We start from the raw sequence: 22232 nt of genomic DNA, 5'->3' as shown, positions 1-22232 counted from the left end.
CTGCACATTCTGGACATGTCCCAGTCAGCGTCATCTAAAGCGTCCTGCAGAACGGCCACCGATTGGTCAGTCCAGCGTGCGACCTCCCTCTGAACCAGAGCTTCCTGTTTCAGCCTTTGTTTGTATAGAGGCATGAGGAAGATGGCGGCATGGTCCGATTTCTTAAACGGTGGACGTGATTGTGCCTTTTAGCTGTTCTTGAATGGAACACTTCAGAACACTAGCAGTGGTTTGGTAGTGCACGCTTGAGGTTGGAACTGTTAAAGTCTCCCACCACAATGAGCACAGCATCCCGATGCGGTGTTTGGTGTAGCGTTAGTGTCTCATGTAAGTCCCATACTGCAGTGTCCGTGTCCACTTGAGGTGGAATATAACCGGGGCCCCACCCTGGAGCCAGGCCCGGGGTTGGGGATTGCAAGCGAGCGCCTGGTGGCCGGGTCTTACCCCACGGGGCCCAGCCGGGCTCAGCCCGAAGGAGCGACGTGAGACCTATCTCCCGTAGGCCCACCACCTGCAGGAGGAACCGTAAGGGGCCGGTGCATTGTGGATTGGGTGGCAGGCGGGGGCCTCGGCGACCCAATCCCCGGAAATGGAATCTGGCCTCCCACGCTGGAGGGACTATGTCTCTCGGCTGACCTGGGAACACCTTGGTATTCCCCCGGAAGAGCTTGAGGAAGTGTCTGGGGAGAAGGAAGTCTGGGTGTCCCTGCTTAGGCTGCTGCCCCCCGCGACCCGGCCCCGGATAAGCGGTAGATGATGGATGGATGGATGGATGGACATTTGATGGTCAGTAGTTCCAGATTTGGTGTGCAGGAGCGTGAAAGTGGAACAATGCTTGTGCTGTCGCACCAGTGCTTGTTCACTATCAGAAACACTCCACCTCCCCTTGACTTCCCCGACTCCAGTGTTCTGTCAATGCGGTAAACTGAAAAAAACTTGTCTGGCTGGATTGCATGGTCCGGTACTGCTGGCATAGATAAGGGAGCGCGGTGTGCGCGTGCCCCCAGCCTGTTCCTGACGCCGGCTCGTTTCCCTCCTTTTTTCTTCCCCAGGATCTTGCTCGGCCAGCATGGGTCCGGGTTTAAAAGCGGCGAAGTGTGAGTGGATTGTACACCAATAGATATGAGCGTGAGAGAGTGGCTCTGTCACATCTAATGATGACCATCTTGTATAAATAGAACGGTATCTATGTAAATAAATATATAAAATAAACAAAAAAAGACTGTTTAACCATCATGACTTTTATATATTAATTGTTTTTTTTTTCAATTTACAACTTGGTATGATGATTTTCTCTGGTTTATATTTGTGATTCTTATCTCACTGTTCAGTATTTTGCACAGTTAATTTTAAATAAAGAAAAATGTTCTCAGGAAAAATTAATGCATATTTTTTAAACATTTTTTTGTAAATGAGAGGTTTTCACTGTGAACTGTGAATTCTCCTCCAAATAAATGAAATAAGTTGCAGTCTAGTGCCAAATGTATGTGGACACCAGACCATCTACACTCCATGAACAGTTTATTAGGAACAACATACTAGTACTGGATGTGACCTCCGTGAAGTTGGCACCCCATAAAAAGAAATAATCACCAAAACTATGCCATTCGTTTGTGCTACGTTTGTGCTGATTTGTGCTGCAAAAACAAACGTTTGTGCTGGTTTGGTGTTTGAGATATTAAACATTATTTTTTTGACCGTGTGACGTCACTTTCCACCCCACATCGCCCAAATCGCTCAAAACCGGCTTAGTTCGTTTGTGCTCAATTTGTGCCCATTTGTGCCGTTAAAACAAGCACTGTATCTGTTTTCCTTCCTGAGATATAACCAAAATATTTCCGGGAACTGTGACGTCACTCTCCACCCCAGTTCGTCTAAATCACACAAAACTGGTGTCATTCGTTTGTGCTCGATTTGTGCCGGTTTGTGCCGTTGAAATGAACGTCAAGTATATTTCCCCTTCTTAGAAATAACAAAAACAACAATAAAACAAAAACAACAATAGAAATAAAAAAAACAAAAACTCTCCACCCAGTGCCGTCCAAATCTCTCCAAACCGGTGGCGTCCGTTTGTGCTCGATTTGTGCTGGTTCGCGCCGCTAAAATAAACTTTGTATTGTGCTGCACACATGCTTTGAAGTACATTTAATTTTAAATAAAATAAAAAATATATCTAAGAGCACATGCTTACCTTGTTCTTCTGCCAGAAGTTTTTTTTTCCTGTTTTGTTTTCCCACTATGCAGTGCTTAAGGTAAATAAATGTTTTTAAGGGGCCAGAAACATGTTAAATGTCTATTGACTGTTAAAAGCATTTAGAAAACTTAAGACAATACACAATTATATTTTTTTTATTTATATTTTTTATTTTTATTGGACAAAATCCATCAGTCCTCTTACAATATTAGTACAGACAGAGAAGTTACAGTACATTGCAGGTAAAATGTAAGATCACAGTGCATTGGAGATTATCTAAGAAAGAAAACATTACGAAATACATTACCTGACAATTTCAAGCACAGATCTAAAATGTTAAACTCCACAAAATGGGGAAAAATACGTTCCACGTATTTATTGATCATCTCAGCTGTCCTCACTATCCGCTGCAGGGTCTTGCGATCCGAGATGGTGCCGTTCCCAAACCAGACAGTGATGCAGCTGTTCAGAATGCTCTCAGTGGTCTCTCTGTAAAAAGTAGTCAGGATAGGGGGAGGGAGATGTGCCTTTCTCAGGCTTCATAAGAAGTAGAGATGCTGCTGGACTGTCTTTGACTGGTGATGGAGCTGGTGTTGACTGACCAGGTGAAGTTCTTCGCTAGATGAACACCAAGAAATTTGGTGTTCTTGATGATCTCTACAGATCTGTGCCCTTCTGAAGTCAACAACCATCTCTTTAGTTTTATCAACATTTAGAGACAGGTTGTTGGCTCTACACCAGGTAGTTAGCTCTTGCACCTCCTCCCTGTATGCTGACTCGTCGTTCTTGCTGATGAAGCCCACAACGGTTGTGTCATCAGCGAACTTGATAATATGGTTTGATCTGTGCATCTAACAGTCACAAACTCCGCTAGCGATGAGCAGTAACTAGAAACAAGCAGAGTTCTTACACCATTCTGTGTTGATGTAAACACACACACCACCACCGCGAGCCTTACCGCACAGAGTTTCTAAACTCTTGCCGTGTAGTGCGTTTGAGTCGGATGTAGTCCAGTCTATTGTCCAGGGAGCAAAAATTGGAGAGTAGAATGGATGGGAGAGCTAGCCGGCTAGGGTTTGTTTTTAGCCTAGCATGGACATCCGCCCGCTTACCGCACTTCCGCTTCCTCGCGCACCAAGCTGAGGTCGCAAAACCTTTCCAGCACATCATTGTGCAGGTTGGTTTTTGAATGATTTCTGTAATTTTATAAGTTTCTGGCTGTTGTATACATGAACACAACTGTCTGTGGTTTCCATGTACTTGTAATAGTCGGCTAAAAAACGTAAATAAAACCGTAAAAAACATAAATAGCACCATATTAAATCTGGAGTGGCTGCTGCATGCTACTGTCGCACCGCCATCTTGAATCCAAAAAAGATGGGGTTTTTTGTGTGATTAATGTCTAGAAACTGTTGTGTGTGAATATCCTGTCAGATGAGCAGTTGTAGAAATACTCAATCCAGCATGTTTGGTAATAAGTCATGTCATCCTAAAAATCACTGAGATCACACATTTTTCACCCCATTATGATGGTTGATGTAAATGTTACCAGAAGCTGCTTGTATGTATCTGTGTGTTTGTCTGCATTTCACTGCTGCTACATGATTGGCTAATTAGATAGCTGTATGAATGTGTCTACATAAATATCTAATAAAGTGACTGGTAAGTGTATATGAACTTGATGGACATCCAGCTCCAAAACCATGGGCACTAATATAAAGTGTCCCCCCCCTTCAGCATGGCACTCGGCCAATTCACACAGCAAAGATAATAGTGATATGGCTTTGGTACAAGTTTCTGAATGTCCTTAATTGACCCAGCCCATACTTGAATTGCATTACTCTTGAGATATTGCTGAATCCTTTGCTAAACCTCCACTAACCAGTCAGCCTTCTTCTGAATTCTGTTTGGTTCTTAGCACAGTAGAGGTGCACAACACACAATTAGCTTTCCGGAGGAAAGCAAGAATTTGCTCATTCTCATGATGTGAACATATTTCATTATTAAAATATTCTCCTTTTTTTTTTAAACACAGCCATAAAGGTCATTGGTCGGGATGTGACTGTAACAGCAGGAGATGATGCGCAGTTATTCTGTGAAGCGATTGAGACAACAGAGCCTCTAACAACTATTAGGTGGCAAAGACGAACAAAGAAAAAGCCAACAAATTCAGATTTTCTGGTTGTCACTTCCAGTGGCAACGAAGAACATATTAACGGACTGAGGGACCGAGTAAAATTTGCAGGGAACTTACCAGTACTGGACGGCTCAATTCTTCTAAGTAATGTTGCTCTTTTAGATGAAGGAATCTACACCTGCATTTTCAGCGTATTTCCAAGTGGACCATATAAAACAGAAATTCGTCTCAGAGTACAAGGTAAGATTATTTGTAGATCTGATAAACCCAATCAAACATGTTTAGGATATAACATTTATAGTATACAGTTTTGTATTTTGCATGTGTTTGTTTTTCTCTACTTACATACATCTAAACACATAGTAAGTACAGACCTTTGTTGTAAACCCATTGTTGTACAGATTTATTCTTGTGAATCGATCGAACACCCTAGTGTAAGAAACCAAACTGGGGGTCCACACAACCATAAAATACGTTGTATTTGGTACTCTGGATAATATGTGTCAGAGAGGCCAAGGGGTATAAAAAAGGTATACATTATAAAATGTATAGAAATGTTTTTTAAAGTCAAGCATTTTCATGACCATTGCATGTCCATTATCTTCAATAAAATGAATCTCAAACTGCAAACCAATTAAATGACTTTGTACAAAAAAGAACAAACTCTTTGTGAGTCTGGCCTGGATACAGAGACTCAGTCAGATCTTAGAAACCATTTAACACAACAGTGAGACTATGTTGCAGGACACCAGTAGGTCAGATCTGTCTTGAGCACTGAATACTGAGCTTTCAGTGCATTTTCTTGAATTTTAATCAGTTGAAAATGGAACCTGATGACCCATCTTTTAGCAATGTTCATGTTTGCAGTAGAGAAATTGCATCATTTTGAAACTTTAGAATATTAAACTTCTTATCTTTTATGAATTAAGTAACAGTACTATGAAGTAGAGTAAATACATTTTGTAGCGGCTATCTTACGTTGTAAAAGGCCGCTGAGAGGCTGAAGCAGGAACTCAATGCATTTGCGACGCATATGAAGAATCCGTGAGGCAAACAGGTGTTAATAGTCCCTTCTTTATTGCACAGACAGATATTTCTTCTTTCAAAAGTTGTGTATGAGTATATGTATATGGTCAACAAAGAATACATCGTCCTGACTCACCCCCTCTCTCTACCACACTAAGTGAACAGGTGACTAATATTCCTATTCCCCAGGTAATCCCGTGACCCTCCACCATGATCACGTGACATTAATTTAATTTAACTCTTTCATGTCCCTTTCATTCCAGCCCCTAATTATTCTCAAGTAATAATTACGTTTCCATAAATTAGACATGATAGACATGAAATCAATCAACAATAATGCATTTACATCATATATGTCCATTTCTTCTTTCAAAAGAGGAAAAATCCTGAAAAAGTCAGGCAGAAAAAATTGTTCATATTTTGAAAGAAAGTCATCAAAAGTCAAAAAATTTCAAGCAACAAAATCATCCATCTTCTGCTTCTTGTAAAAGACAGACCTTAGTTATTGGTCTTTCCAGACAGTTGTTTTTAGTTTTAACTTGCACATGATGCACAAATCCTCTTCTATCTGGAAATGTTTGAATTATGCGTCCAATAAGCCAGGAGTTTCGAGGTGCTGTATTATCCACTATGAGCACTATGTCTCCTGGTTTAAAGTTGCGATTAACTCTTGACCATTTCTGACGTTCTTGAAGCTGCGGTAAGTACTCCAGAACCCATCTCTTCCAGAACAAGTCTGACATGTACTGGACCTGTCTCCAGCGTTTACGAGCATAAACATTTTCCCTTTTGAATTCACCTGGTGGTAACGATGGTAAGGTTCTTAAAATCAACAGGTGGTTTGGTGTTAATGCTTCCACGTCATTTGGATCAGTGGATGCTTTGGTGATTGGACGGCCATTGATAATAGATTCAACTTCGCAAAGAACCGTTTGCAAACTCTCTTCGTCCAAATTCTGCAGCTTAAAAATGGAATTCAAAACTTTCCGTACAGATCGAATTAACCTTTCCCAGGTCCCTCCGTAATGTGATCCAGTAGGGGGGTTAAATGACCATTTAATGCCTTTCTGAAGGAGGACATCATTAATTTGACACTGATTCCATTCCTGTATGGCAACTTTTAATTCCCGCTCCGCTCCAACAAAGTTCCTTCCATTATCAGATCGAAGTTCTTTAACTTGACCACGTCTTGCAATGAAACGTCGAAGTGCGTTTATAAATTAATCTGTGTCCAAGGAGGCTGCCACTTCAATATGTATAGCCCGTATGGCTAAACAGGTAAAAATTACTCCATACCTTTTCACCACACTTCTTCTACTTTTTACCTCAAAAGGTCCAAAATAATCCACCCCAACACGGGTAAATGGTGGCTCATTTGGAGTGACTCTGTCTGATGGTAGGTCAGCCATCTGTTGGCATCCTGGAAGTGAATTTAGTCTTCGACATATGACACATTTAGATAGTACGCTTCTTATTGCTGTACTTGCACCTGTAATCCAATATTTTTGTCGTAATTTAGACAACATATGATTACGACCACAATGTCCTACTTCTTCATGTATGTATCTCAGGAGAATATCAGAAATGTGAAAATTCTTTGCTAGAATGACTGGATGCTTGGATTCTTCAGGCATTGATGCCCTACTTAATCTGCCACCAACCCTCAGAACATCATTAAGCATTGGACAAAGTCCATAAATGTGGCTACCTTTCTTTACAATTTCCCCTCTTTTTAGACAAGCAAGCTCATCAGGAAACATCTTTTCTTGTGAGAGTCTAATAATCTCCAACTCCGCTGTCTCTAGTTCTTCTGGAGAGAGATGAGAATTTTCGAGTTGACCTTTGAAAATCTCCATTTCTTTTTCTAGAGAATTTCCTTGTTGTCCAACAGAATGAGCTGAAGCCAGTCTCAGTTGTTTCCTCTTCTGACTAAGAGATAAGAGCAGTTTCTTAAACCTTAAAATCCAAGCAAAGAACTTCGATCTGCGTTTATAAATGAATCTGTGTCCAAGGAGGCTGCCACTTCAATATGTATAGCCCGTATGGCTAAACAGGTAAAAATTACTCCATACCTTTTCACCACACTTCTTCTTCCTGGGATGGTAGACCCCATGATGTGGAATATACCAAATTTGTCCGTCGCTACGCATCAAATCCTTTGCAGGTACTTGCTCTGCATAACCTTTGGAAACCATATCCTTCAGAAAATCTTTATAATCAGTAAAAAAGACAGAATCCTTTTGAAGTCTCTTCTTTAGATGTAAAGCACGCTGTTCTACGATTCTCCGATTATTTGGCATATGAATTCTCTTTCTCAAAGGTAAGCCAATCTCATAATGCCCATCAACAGGCTTAGCAGAATTTACCACCATTTCCATAAATTTCTGATCTTCTCTTGAATAGCTAGTTTGTTCATCTTGGCTACATTCAGGGAAGTCCATTTTAAACTGCTGTTGCCATATGTCTTCCAGATTCAGAACTGAAATTCTATTGACTGTGATTGTTTGAGCACAATCATTTACATCATTAGTATCTCCAGATAGTGGACCATTAACAGTCCATCCTAACATTGTCCTGATTGCATAGGGTCCATCATTCACACTGCGGATGACTTCCAATGGTTCTAAAGCTTTAGGAACATTGGTTCCAATCAACAGCTCACTCCCTGCCCCAATCTCAGGTAAATGAACACTCTTTAAGTGGGGCCACCTTTGCAGGTCACTTTCTTTAGGTATATTCCTCTTGTGAACAGGCATACTTTCTTGTGTGTAGACTCGATGTAATTCGCAAAAGTCATTCCCATTCAATCCTGCTACCTCCATTTCAGACAGAGCATAGCTACTAGTAACCTTTTCTTGTCCCATAGTTCTTAAAAGTATCCGCACTTTGGTTCCTGTGAGGTTAAGTTTCTTCATTAAACTCTCCGTACAAAACACAGCTGTACTCCCTTGATCTAAAAAGGCGTAAGTAATAACAACTTTACTGCCTTTCTTGGCTTTGATCTGTACAGGCACAATTGGGAGTTTACAATCATAGTCACCAGCCCCAGTAAGACCACTGGAAATCAAAACATCATTCACTGCCATCTTTGATTTCTTCTCGATTATATCAAGAGTCTTTTCCTATGGAAAGATATGTAGCAAAGTGGGATGTTTAAGACCACAAACATCACAACAAAGACGTTTTCTGCATTCTTTGCTTATGTGCCCAATGCTCAAACAGCCAAAACAAACTCCACTTAACTTCAAGAAGCTAAACTTCTCATTGTGGGATTGTTTTCCCAACTGAGGACACATACCCAATGTGTGTGCACCTTCACAGAAGAGACATTCTTTCTTATCAGGGCCAACCTTTACCTTTCCTGATTCACTTCCTTTGCTTGCAGCAATCACAGTGGTAGCAAAGCTGGTTCGTTTTATTCCAGGACGAGAAAGGAATTTACTTCTTTTCACATCCTTATTCATTAATACAGGATCATCCTGTATATTTCCGAACACTGGGTCCATTACCACTTTGACTTGATGCTCTATAAAGTTAACAATATCGATGAAGGTAACTCGGCGGTTGTGTCTTTCTTGTAATTCACAAGCCATTGATCTCCATTTATACCGAAGTCTATAAGGGAGTTTCTTTATAATAATCATCATATTGGCTGGCATGTCCAACTCACACATATATTGTACCTCCTCCATGACATTACCACAGCCTCTAAGGAAAAGACTGTATTCTTGTAAAGCATTAACATCTTCAGTTTTAATCTGAGGCCATGACAGAGCTTTATTCATATAAGCAGATGCAATTTTCTGTTCATTTCCAAAATGTTCATGCAACAAATCTTTGGCTCTCATATATCCCCTGTGTGGGTCAATATGCTGACAACTTTGTACTAAATCCCTTGGGGGACCAACAGTATATTGTTCAAGGTAATACATACAATCACTGTAGTTATCAGTCTTACTCTCAACACTGTTCATGAAAGCTCTCATGAATGCATGATACTGGAAAGGGTCACCATCAAACACTTTAAGGTCTCTTTTGGGTAAAGATGACAAACATTGCTGTTTTAACAAGAGCGTTGTTAATTCATTTTGCTTTCTCATTACCCCATAAATGTTGCTCTGCGCTTCAACGTGTGGACCCAATGCATTTCCTTGTGTCCCTTGCTCCACTGTTTGGCATCCAGAAGGATGATGCACCCCTGTTGGAGGCTGTAAGGGTACTCTCAGTTGTACAACTCCTCCATTAGGCCTTACTCCGGATCCTAATTGGTCATACATTGATCCATTCACATTTACAGTACTGACATTTGAGGAACAAACGATTTAGCACTGGCATTAAGACTCTGTGTTTTCCTTCGATCTGACTCCAAGTTGGAACGTTTTCCTCCTGAATGTCCAGATTTATCACTTGACACACCGAGATTTTAAAACATTCAGTTTGGCCATTTGAACTTCAATTTCTCCTTGCAGATTAAGTTGTTCCTTTCTTTTTCTTAGCTGCTCCTCTTGATCCTCCAGTTCATGTTTATCCTTCAACAATTTTTGTTGTGCCTTTAATGCAGCCAACTCAGCCTCTACTTTGGGACCTACAGAAGTAGTAGATGACACCCCAGATCTTCTTTCACTAATTGAGCTCTGATTTTTAGATGATCTGCTGCCCACATTTGAGACACTATCATTAGGTTTAATGTCATATTGTAGTTTATCTGATGTAACAATGGATGAAGCTTGAACTGTCACTTGAGGAATAGTAAACTCTTCCTGTGTTGCACCAGTTTCACACTGAACAGTTATAGCATTCTCCTCTGGCGTCTTCAACCACTTTTGAACTGCATCTTTAAAAGTATCAGTATATTTCATGATGCTCCAAAACCATCCATTTTGTTTTTCCTGCTCATCTTCAGGAAGTAAAGGAATCAATATATCATGCAGTTTATTGGCATTTTCACAAAGTTCAACAAGAGTTTCAAACAGCATTTGCACCTGAGAGGAATTTTCCTTTTTTGTCATCAGATTCTTTATCTTTGGAATCCACTCTTTAATTTTATTCACCTTTGTTTTTCGTTGCTTTTGCAAACTTTCAATGTGGTTCGCCAAGGCCTTTGCAGTGGGTCTGGTTACTCTTTTTTCACCATCCATGACGTCATCAGCACTCACTTCACTCATGTTCGTGTGCTTTCCAATGCATCAACAACAATCATATCACGCTTTACTTCCAACTTCTTACAACATCACAACGAAAAACACCATCAACTTTCAAAACATCGCAACATTATTTTCCACAACAAACGAATTGACAAACAACTAATTTCAAAGACCAGAGCTCTGAACAAAAAAGAAAAACCAACTAAAGCCAAACAACAAACAAAACAACCGCGCGATCATCCCCAATGGATAAACGACGTACTGCTCACTAACAGCGCGCTTTCCAAAACAGCACAGCTTATTAGAAAAAAGCCCAACAGGCTTACCCATGCGGTGATTGTTTGCATGCTTCTCTTTGGAGCTTTGTTGGACCTTTCTTGTTGACGTTTTAGCTTCTATTTCATCTCATCTCCGTTGCGCAGAATCCTGTACTCAGCGTCGCGATGTTCAATCTTTGCGATGGGTCCGCCAAGAAGTGGAGTTTCTTTGTTGACAAAATGTAGCGGCTATCTTACGTTGTAAAAGGCCGCTGAGAGGCTGAAGCAGGAACTCAATGCATTTGCGACGCATATGAAGAATCCGTGAGGCAAACAGGTGTTAATAGTCCCTTCTTTATTGCACAGACAGATATTTCTTCTTTCAAAAGTTGTGTATGAGTATATGTATATGGTCAACAAAGAATACATCGTCCTGACTCACCCCCTCTCTCTACCACACTAAGTGAACAGGTGACTAATATTCCTATTCCCCAGGTAATCCCGTGACCCTCCACCATGATCACGTGACATTAATTTAATTTAACTCTTTCATGTCCCTTTCACATTTAATTATGCATTGTACTCTGTTCATAAGCTCTGGTGGTTTGTCTAAAATGTGTCACATGAGGATCTCATATTCTCATGTGATAAATTTTATTTGTATGTTGATTTCAACAATAGATACTTCCTCAAAGCCGCTTTAAAAATCCAGATGAATATTTATATTCCTGATGAGTAAGGTTGTGCCCAGAAATACTTCATGAGATATTGTGTGGAAAAAACATCAGAGGCACCAAACTCAAATGGGAGCCAATCATTGTTTAGGAAAAAACAGGTATTGGGTCTATAATCCATTACGGAATTGAAAATGCTATTGCATAAAATTTTTAAATGGCTGAGGCTAGATAAATATGAAAATGAAACATCAGGCTGTTGACAGTGCATGCAGTTGTAAACTAAAACAGATCTGATTACTTGAACTTGAGCGTACATGGGCTTTTAATGGTTTTCATGACTGCAGACCGAAATAGTTGTGCAGTGTGAAGTTCACTGCTCTAAAGTTAAACTCTACCATCACAACAAGTCTACAATGAATTCACTGTACTATAAATAAAACTTGTTCTAAATCACATGAGTGATCAGGGTCAGACATACATATTAATGAAACACATTCATTCAGGGATCTGTTAAACAACATTATTTATTTATTTTCTTCATTCTTGTTCATGTTTTTGTCTTCAGTTCCTCCTTTTGTCACTGTGGGCACTGATGTTCCTGTTGTTGCTGGAGACACTGGGGGGATTTTAGCGACCTGCACTGCAGCCAATGCAAAGCCTGCAGCAGACATGTCGTGGAGTCTGGGTGCTTTAAACAACACAGTGAAAGTACAAAATACTGTCACTGTGGACTCTGAAGATAGATACACTGTTAAAAGCAACCTGATTGGAACTGCATCTAAAGATCTAAACCAGAAGAAGGTTCAGTGTGTAGTCACACACCCTGGCCTAAAGCAGAAACTGGAACTGAATTACACATTGGATATTCACTGTAAGATGACAAGTTCATTATTTTTATGCTTATAACCATATACTAAAATAAAAGGAATATGTGGGCAGTCAGATTTAACACAAAAAATATTACACCTAATTATGTTTTACTGAATGGTACATTGTGTAAAGTTAATGTAAACATTGATGTTTCTTTCATTTTTCTCTCAGATCCTCCCCAGGTGGTTTATATTAGTTCAGCAGGTGATAAAGGGGAAACCTGTGAATTTCTATGTGACACAGACGCTAATCCAAAACCTACAAACTTTACCTGGGGCAGGTAACAGAGCTGAGTCTTCTTTGTATGTTAATCATAAAATGCCACAGTAAGGTACATAAACCATATTATATTTACAATAATGCTGCACATGCGCATACTTTTAACACAACAGACATCAGCACAAAGAAGCTTTAAATAAACACAGATGTAGTTTTTGATTTCTTGCTGTGGCAAGAGAACTCCGAGATGTCATGAGAAGAAAAAATCAGTACTTAGATATTTAACGTACACGAGGCATATTATATGGCTTATCATTCAACAGGTGCAGCTTTGTTGTTAAAAATATGTGTGAAACTTGAACGCAAGCCTGGTTTTGGATTTCGGTTTAATGATTAATGTTCATGTTACCAAGACAGCTATCACTGTTGTTTTTACATGGCTTTAAGAGTTATAGCAAATAAAGTTATCTTAACCTATATTATTATATTGTTAGGTATTGAGTTTATCCTAATGTTGATTTCTGTGTGTTAATAATCAAATCCATATGTTTAATAATTTGATCTGAATCTAGCCTTAAAGTCAGACCACTCTGATGTATTTCTGATATCTTCCCTGGTCATATGTTCCTGATCTTTACTGTGAAGTTCCTGTGGAACCTATCCAATTACTATCCAAATTCACAAAACACTCTTCACGTATTCTTCACGGTCATGGTGATATTTTATATGACGTGTGTCTTCAGTACATAGCCTAGTAGCATTAACATTGCTCTAATAATGTACATTTTATCACCTTTAAGGAATAGAACAGTTTAAATGCTAATAAATGCCTTGAGTCATATAAATGTTATCAGTAAAAACAGGATGTGCAAAATAAGCATTTTGAAGTCAGTTTTCCCAACAGTATGATGTTTATCTGTGTAGTGTGCTGTTTATACAATCACATTTACCATTATTTATCAAATACATTTTCATTTAGATATTTTCCAGTGAACGAGACTCTTTCCAGTGGTGTTAATAGCAGTCTGATTGTTCCGCTGACCCCTGGCAGTAACGGACCTTACTATTGTTTGGCGTCTAACCAATACGGGGAAGCTGTTGGTTCCCTCTATATGAATGTTAAAACATGTAAGTATGTATATTATTTGTCCTTCACTGGAACAGTAAATAAATGCTCTTGCAAGATAGTTAACACAGTTCACATTGATACACAGTTTATTTATTAAACATAACTACAAGTCATCCTTCAACATTTATTCAATAATGTGTTAGCATATGTCAACCTACAGTAGCAGCACTGAATTATTATGTGCAAAACGGCATTATAGAGAATGCATAGACTGCATATAAACAGAGATTATATCAAGTGAGTGTGTGAGGCCTGATGGGTTGAGCTGAAAAAACTTACGCAGTCTGGTTGTGTGGAACTAAATGTTTCAAAGCTTTTTTCCAGATAGCAGAAGGGTAAAAAGTGAATGTGAGGGTTGTGTGGAGTCATCCACAATGCTGTTAGCTTTGTGAGTGCAGCATGTGGTGTAAAGTTTAAGATGAGTGATAGAAATCTTGATGTAATGTGTTGTGTGAACTAACTAAAATACCTTTTCAATGGAATTGCAGCTACAGAATCCAAAACCTGTTGGACTCTGTTCATCCTGACCCTTGTTGCTGTTTGCTGTTTTCTCATTTGGAAATTTGAATTGTTTCAGCGTGTTAATAAAATACTGCGGTGAGTTTTGTCATTTTACCAATCTAGTAATGAGAGCAGATTATAAACATTAAATGAGTTGTTAAAGTGAGTTGCTTATTTTCTCATAGTGAGTTGCTCAGGCGATATATCGGTCAACCTGTGCCTACGGAATCTCCAGACGGCGAAGAGGTCTGTGTGAAATCCTTTATTTAAATCTCTATGGTCTTGTTTTGCTCACCTATATTGGTGATTATATGGAAGATGTATTTTTTTTCTTAAGGGCATTAATACATGAAACAAACCTCTCTACTGGGACCATACCTTGCCGTGGTGGAGGGGCTTATCCTCCTTCAAGTGAGGAGAAAACCAAATGGTCCCACAGGATTTGTCACCCAACGGTCCATTTTATGTTTCTTGACTGATCTGCTGTCATCAACAGGACAACAACCAGGTCTAAAAAAAATCCTGTAGCGAGAGGAAGACACCAAGGCATCTGAAACAAGAGGACATCACAAACATAATTTTTTGAGTGTAGAGAGTGACTCTCTACTAGGGTTGCAAAGGGGAGGAAAGTTTCTGGTAAATTTCCAGAAACTTTCCACTGGAACTTAATCTGGGGAATTTTGGAAATATTCTAAATTGGAAACTTTACTGGAATTTATGGGAATTAATTGGAAATATAGGGAAATTTATCTAAACTATATTATATACAAATATAAATAAACATTTTGCTTATTAACCTATAGTAAGGTAGTTAAGTTTAGGTATTGGGTACAATTAAGAATGTAGAATTAGGTAATGCAGAATAAGGCATTAATATGTGCTTAATAAGTAATAATAAATAGCCAATATTCTATTAATATTCATGCTAATAAGCAACTAGTTAAATGCCCCTAAAATAAAGTGTTACTGTACATGTTATGGAAGAATGCAAGTACATGCAGGGGGTTTGGCCTCAATGGCCCTCCAGTAAGCAGTGTGCTGTGTGCAAGTCACCAAGGAATGCAGGGTACAGATTCAACTTAAATTGCATAAAATCTTGTTGTTTTAAACAGAATTATGCTGTTACGATTTTTTTTAACTACATTTAAGTTCCTTGCTATTATAAGCAACTTTGCATTTCTTTTAAATTCCCAGTTTATTTCCATATATTCCCGTTAATTCCCATATATTCCCGTTAATTCCCATATATTCCCCTTAATTCCATGGAAAGTTTCCGGCCTTGAAAATTCCCAGAATTTTGCAACCCTACTCTCTACAGACCATCTAAAGTATATAATCAAGTAGAGTTCTGGTAAGTTTAGACCGATTTAAGATGATGACACCAGCTAGTCCCTTTTCACAGGGAATCCATCCAACAGGTACATTAACAAATTAAAGTCAGGGTCTCTGATTTTTGAGAAATGCTTCAGAAAACTGAGTCGCGTCGAATAATTATGGAGTCAGAATTGTTTCGTTATTCTGAATAAATATACTATGATCCACAAATAAATATAAAGAGTTTCACAAATATTTTATGAAATTCACAAATAAATAAAATGGGATTTGCAAATAAAAAAAATATTTGTAAATATATATTTAATTGTATTTATTTGTGAATGGCTTCCTGCTCATTTGTGAATCGCGTTCTGTGTATTTGTGGATTTGAAACATTTCTAACGTCAAGACGTGCATAAGAATCCACAAATAGGTGGACTCCGCCCACCGTCTACTCCAGCCAATCGGACAACGGTCTCGTGGCGCTGACCAATCGTGGCACGGTCTACCTCCAATCAATGACGTTCTGATTTACTCGCAATCGCATGACTCGAAATCATGACATTATCTACTGTATGTGAAATACTAAAAATAAAAATAAAAAGCCCAGAAACAGAGATGAACCTTTTCAGACAAATATTGTAAATTCCTGATAGAGATAACATGCATGCTATCCTTACTAATCGGTCAAGTGCAGGTCATTTAGAAACAGACGTTTCATGTGAAATAACATTCAGTGTCAACTCACTGTACACCTGTAAACATTGCTCACATTTTGCTGATTGAAAATGTACTGTGTGACTTTATTAAAGTAAAAGCTAAAGGAAGCAGGATGCATTATGTTTACAATAACTCTTAGGTTTCATCATTCAAGGTATCATAATTACATTTACAGCATTTGGCAGATGCCCTTATCCAGAGCGACGTACATAAGTGCATAAATCTCTAACATTGAATACATTAATGCTGGATCACTAAGTTACAGACTTAAGATACCATGAGTTTAAAACATTTGTTCAGAGTTACAATGAAAAAGTGTCTCAGGTTTTTTTTTTTTTTTTTAAAATGCAAAAGATAAGGAAAGAAGTGCTAGGAGGGGTGCAGTGCGAGGAGTGATGAGGGCTTTGAGATAATTCCTCTATACAGCTTGTATACAGAATAAAATGTCATTTCTTCACGACCATAATGCTTTATATAACGTAGAACGATGGCACACAGGGCTAAGTCATGTACGTGCAAGTGAAAGCATCAGTATGAGAAAAATGCAAAGTAAAAAAAAAATCATGAGACTGTAAATACATGTGAAAGGGCACACAAAATAGAACAAGAGAATCGTACTGGATGAAAAAAACGTGCAAACTAGACACTGCATTGAAGAACAGCCTCAGAGCGAGTAAATCAGAACGTGATTGGTTGGAGGTAGACCGTGCCACAATTGGTCAGCGCCACGAGACCGTTGTCCGATTGGCTGGAGTAGACGGTGGGCGGAGTCCATCTATTTGTGTATTCTTGTGCACGTCTTGAGGTTAGAAATGTTTCAAATGCACAGAACGCAATCCACAAATGCGTGCAGTGATTCACAAATGCACAGAACGCGATTCACAAATGAGCCGGAAGCCATTCACAGATAAATACAATTAAATATATATTTACAATTTTTTTTTATTTGCAAATCCCATTTTATTTATTTGTGGATTTAAAAAATATTTGTGAAACTCTTTATATTTATTTGTGGATTATAGTATATTTATTCAGAATAACGAAACAATTCTGACCCCATAAATAATAAACAGAAATCAAAACAAAAATCAAAACAAACGTGTAGCCAATGAGCAGAAAGGGGCGGGGCTTGTCAATATGCGGCGGAGAGAGTGTTGAGTGCGCATGTGTGACAAAGCGGTTTTAGCATAGACATGGAGGATAAAAACAAAGAAAGAAAGTGAAGAAAGGCTCACGATAAGACAAGAAGTAGGACCCGTGTAAATATAGGATCGGCTTTCCAGCGCTGGAGAGAACTGAAGGAGCGGGAAGTTGGTCACATATTCACAGATTGGAGTTTCCCGAGTCAATAACTCCTGAGCTAAACACTGTTACTACACAAATAACACCTCTTTTCTATCGTAGTAATGTAGAGAGGCAGCTACAACCACGTTTTGTGTAGTAACAACGTTTAGCTCAGGAGTTATTGACTCTGGAAATTCAACTTTACTTAAGACCCGAGGCGCTTTTTTTCCTTCTCGATAGGTGAGTAACGTTGGTTTTGCTTTCATTCATTCATCTTCTACCGCTTATCCGAACTACCTCGGGTCACGGGGAGCCTGTGCCTATCTCAGGCGTCATCGGGCATCAAGGCAGGATACACCCTGGACGGAGTGCCAACCCATCGCAGGGCACACACACACACACACTCTCATTCACTCACGCAAAAACCACACACTAGGGACAATTTTCCAGAGATGCCAATCAACCTACCATGCATGTCTTGGAGGTGTGAGGCGAACGTGCTAACCACTAAGCCACCGTGCCCCCTTGGTTTTGCTTTGTTTCGCTTTGTTTCACAGAACTAATATATGCCGTCCTTTGCATGATTATGCTTGTCATTTTTGCTTGTTTATTTATCTGCAATCGTATTGTTCTTCACTTCAGATATGATAGACCAGGGGTCGGCAACCCGCGGCTCCGGAGCCGCAAGTGGCTCTTTCATACCACTGCTGCGGCTCCCTGTAGATTTGGAAAATAAATCTTTAATTTAAATGTATTTTATTTTAGTTAGTTAGTTTTTTAAAAAATTAAATTCTAAGATTTTGCTCTTGTAACATTAAAATAAACCGTGTTTAATTTTTTGTCGCTCAAAATATGCGTCATATTTTGTTTTTCCTCAAAATCAGCTTTCCTCCGCGGTGGACAAAATACACAAGTCTCTATGTGCGAACACCTGAGAAACAGATTCCAAGGGACCGTCTGCAAAGTGCAAAACCCGAAAAGCGAATACAAAAAAAAACAGTCAATCACTTCACTGTAATACACTGTACTGTCACCAGCTCACACATCACTGATGTGCTGATAGTTATATTACAACACTTATTTGGGAGAAATGTCTCTTTGTATAATTTTTATGATTTTTCATAATAAAATTTTTTTTTTTGTATTCGCTTTTCGGGTTTTTGTTTATTGTTAGTTTTAGTTTATTGTTTGTTTAAGGTTGCCGACCCCTGTGATAGACACATTTCTTTCCATTATGGGTTAGTACGTATGTATGTGTGGGCGGAGCTATTAATACAGGGGTGGGACCCATTTGGGTTAGGGGCGTGTTTGTTTTGGTGATTTCATATGTCAACATTGGCTTTCAAACATCGGAGACCCCACCTTTGAATACAGTTCTGGGTAAATTAAATAACTAAAAGTCTATACACAGAACTCTGATTAAAATCTAACAGGATGTCTGCCGTCACACAGAAATTTACTGTTTGTTTAGTTCACTTTTTATTTAAACCTGTTTACAGAAAGGAATCTGGGTAATAGAATCACTGGACTGATTCAAAACATTTTAACATTTCAGTTTTTTAGTATTGTACAATTATGCTGATTGCATATCGTCGCTGTCGGGCGGAAACCTCGTATGTCCAAATTTGGTCAATTTCATATTTTTTCACATATCGATACTATTGGTCAGTTCCCACGTGGGTCTGTTATTTTTACAAGTTATTAACCAATCTAAAGTCTTGAAAATAGCTTGAACGCAAATCTCTTAACTCCATTGGACACTTCAACTGTCTGAGAAATCTCGTAACTCCACCTCTTCTTCACTGCATGGCATATTTCTCCTCAAGATTAAGAGTCGCAACGAATCAACATGTCTTAGTGATATCTAAAGTGATTTTTGTGGGGCTCAAAGAAAAAATAAATTGACCCCCGCTAGTTCTGGTGCTCATCTGAGGACAGGAATTTAGCGCAAGACAATCCACTGCAACGCGGACTAAACCCTGTGCATTGCAGATAAGATAGGATTGTATCTTACAATGTCAAGGCAAACCGTTATATTCAACCGTCATGCTCATCACTTTAAGCAAGCTGGCTGGCTTTTTACCTCGTTATTATTATTCGTAAACATGCTGTATAACGTAGTGAAACGATAATTTGAACTTTATTAATTTTTTTTTTGGGTGAACTATCGCTTTAACTATGATTTTATCTATGTTTATCTGTGTTATTGATGTATTTTAAATATCTATTTATTACTGCTTATTATACATGTTCATTGACGTTTTAAAATGTTTTTTTATAATATAATATTTGAATTAAATTGAATGTTTTGGATACCACTATTAAATTATTGTTTTTATTATTATTTTACTGACTTTAAGTCAGCCTACTTATAGACAATGCCTCTCTTGGCACTGTGCATGTAAAACACTGTTTTTTGGACACTAACAAGTGAAAATAGTTAGGTTAGATACATTTGAGTAGGTCTGTTTTGTTAAAACTCGATAGCTGTAATGCTTCTGTGCAGAAAGAAACCTGTGAGCCACGAAGGTAAGTTTGCGACAGATTAGACTAATTTCCACCTATTAGACAGCCTAATCAGCTTATCGTGTTTTGTATTGCATCACTTATAGCTCTTAAACCTTTAAAATAGAGTTTAGGAAGATGTATGTAACTACAGTCATTAGCTTTGGTTAACTATTGAAGCCTTGTCTCTTGTCAAAAGGCTCAACGTGACCGCAGACTTTATTGAACACTTCTTGCAGCAGCGACGTCTGTGTCCGTACCGTTCTTATCAATGACAACATAATCTCGTATCTCCCTGTTCCCAAGTCATAAAGCTTGTATCTCCGATAAAACGTGACTTTGGGAAAATGTTGTGTTTAATGTTGGTACACAACAGTATATGATAGCAATATAAGGGATAATAACTTTAACGATACAATGTTTAATAACTCAAAAAAATACGGCGTTTTTTTAATTTCCTGAAAAATAATGGTTTTGGAGATACGAGGATTCCGCCCGACAGCGACGATATGGTGCTAGTTTTTTTTATATTTTTATTTTTTGGCTTCATAGTGATTGTCAAATTACTTTTTGTTTGTTTAAATTAAATTTGTAGCTCTAACCACAGCAAGACTACACAGCTTTCATTATTATTAAAACCAGTATTGTGGACTGGCCAGGAAATGTAATCTTTGAGCAAGCCAAGTCAGAGGATTTCACATCACTTAATCCCACTCTGCTTCATCCTGAGAGTCAGGACTGTTTGCCTCATTAGATTTCAGTGTAACAAACATTTTTCTCAGTTTGTCTGAAGTGTAAGTAGATTTACTAGTCAGGATTTCCTTTAGGTTTGCGTGCAAGTGTCCCCGGTGCCATACAGCACCACCCTACATTTGAGCTATTTAAAACTTGGCCATCCATCACATGCTAGTTATTTGCAATAAAATGTTGACAGCTGTGTCCTTAACCCTCTGGAGTCTGAGGGTGTTTTGGCCCCCTTGAGAGATTTTGACATGCTCTTACATTTGGTTCTTTTTAGTTGCTTTCAAATATATTATTGACAAAAGACTTATTACAGTGTATTCAGCACAAACTGGGCTACCATAATATATAAACAACTTATGTGAGTGTTTGTATTTTTGACAAAATAAGGTTTATGCGTGGTTTTTGAAAAAGTAAAAAAAAAAAAACTCACTGAAATAAGGCAACAAAACCTATAGTAAACATGTTTTCACAAGACTTTTTGAGAACAGATCTTCTAGTGTAGGTTTTTTTTTGTAATCATGTGAAAATCATCCTGCCTGCTCATTCACATTAAACAATACTTCTTCTTCTTTCGGCTTTTCCCTTCAGGGGTCGCCACAGCGAATCATCTCTCTCCACCTAACCCTATCTTCTGCATCCTCAACACTTGCACCCACTAGCTTCAAATCCTCATTAATTACATCCATATACCTCCTCTTTGGCCTTCCTCTTTGCCTCCTGCCTGGCAGCTCCATGTTCAACATTCTCCTACCAATATACTCACTCTCCCTCCTCTGAACATGTCCAAACCATCTTAATCTCACCTCCCTAACTTTGTCCCCCAAACGTCCAACATGGGCTGTCCCTCTGATGTACTCGTTCCTAATCCTGTCCAATCTTGTCACACCCAAAGAGAACCTCAACATCTTCAGTTCGGCTACCTCAAGCTCTGACTCCTGTCTCTTCTTCAGTGTCACTGTCTCTAAACCATACAGCACGGCCGGTCTCACCACTGTCCTGTACACCTTCCCCTTGATTCTTGCTGATATTTTCCTATCACACAGAACTCCTGACACCTTTCTCCACCCACTCCAACCTGCCTGCACTCGCTTCTTTACTTCTTTCCCACTCTCTCCATTACTCTGGACTGTTGACCCCAGGTACTTAAACTCCTGTACCTTCTTCACCTCTTCACCCTGTAACCTTACTATTCCACTTCCCTCCCTTTCATTCACACACATGTACTCAGTCTTACTACGACTGACTTTCATTCCTCTTCTCTCCAGCGCAAACCTCCACCTCTCCAGGTTTTCCTCCACCTGCTCCCTGCTCTCACTACAGATCACAATGTCATCTGCAAACATCATCGTCCAAGGAGACTCCTGTCTGACCTCCTCTGACAACTGGTCCATCACTATAGCAAACAGGAAGGGGCTCAGAGCCGATCCCTGATGCAGTCCCACCTCCACTGTGAACTCCTCTGTCTGACCTACAGCACACCTCACCACTGTCCTGCTCCTCTCATACATGTC

The 22232-nt window shown here is 39.0% G+C and overlaps 1 protein-coding gene across 2 annotated transcripts in view; it reads left to right on the top strand.

Annotated features, from left to right (window-relative positions):
• The window catches only part of LOC132850404 (nectin-4-like), a 25344-nt gene extending 9654 nt beyond the window's left edge, over window positions 1-15690 (top strand). Inside the window, exons 2-8 of one of the 2 annotated variants that reach the window (XM_060876981.1) lie at window positions 4230-4571; window positions 12001-12306; window positions 12477-12585; window positions 13504-13652; window positions 14142-14250; window positions 14352-14400; window positions 14492-15690. In XM_060876981.1, coding sequence (XP_060732964.1) covers window positions 4230-4571; window positions 12001-12306; window positions 12477-12585; window positions 13504-13652; window positions 14142-14250; window positions 14352-14400; window positions 14492-14506 — 1079 coding nt within the window. In that variant the 3' untranslated portion in view covers window positions 14507-15690. Of the gene's footprint in view, window positions 1-4229; window positions 4572-12000; window positions 12307-12476; window positions 12586-13503; window positions 13653-14141; window positions 14251-14339; window positions 14401-14491 lie in introns of both variants that reach the window. The other variant, XM_060876980.1, reaches the window with a different exon arrangement.
• Window positions 15691-22232: the final 6542 nt, after the last annotated feature.

Source organism: Tachysurus vachellii, chromosome 8 (genome assembly GCF_030014155.1).
Source record: "Tachysurus vachellii isolate PV-2020 chromosome 8, HZAU_Pvac_v1, whole genome shotgun sequence".
Classification (NCBI taxonomy): Eukaryota; Metazoa; Chordata; class Actinopteri; order Siluriformes; family Bagridae; genus Tachysurus; species Tachysurus vachellii.
The sequence above is the reverse complement of the archived record's forward strand: the minus strand, read 5'-3'. Positions and strand labels throughout refer to the sequence as shown.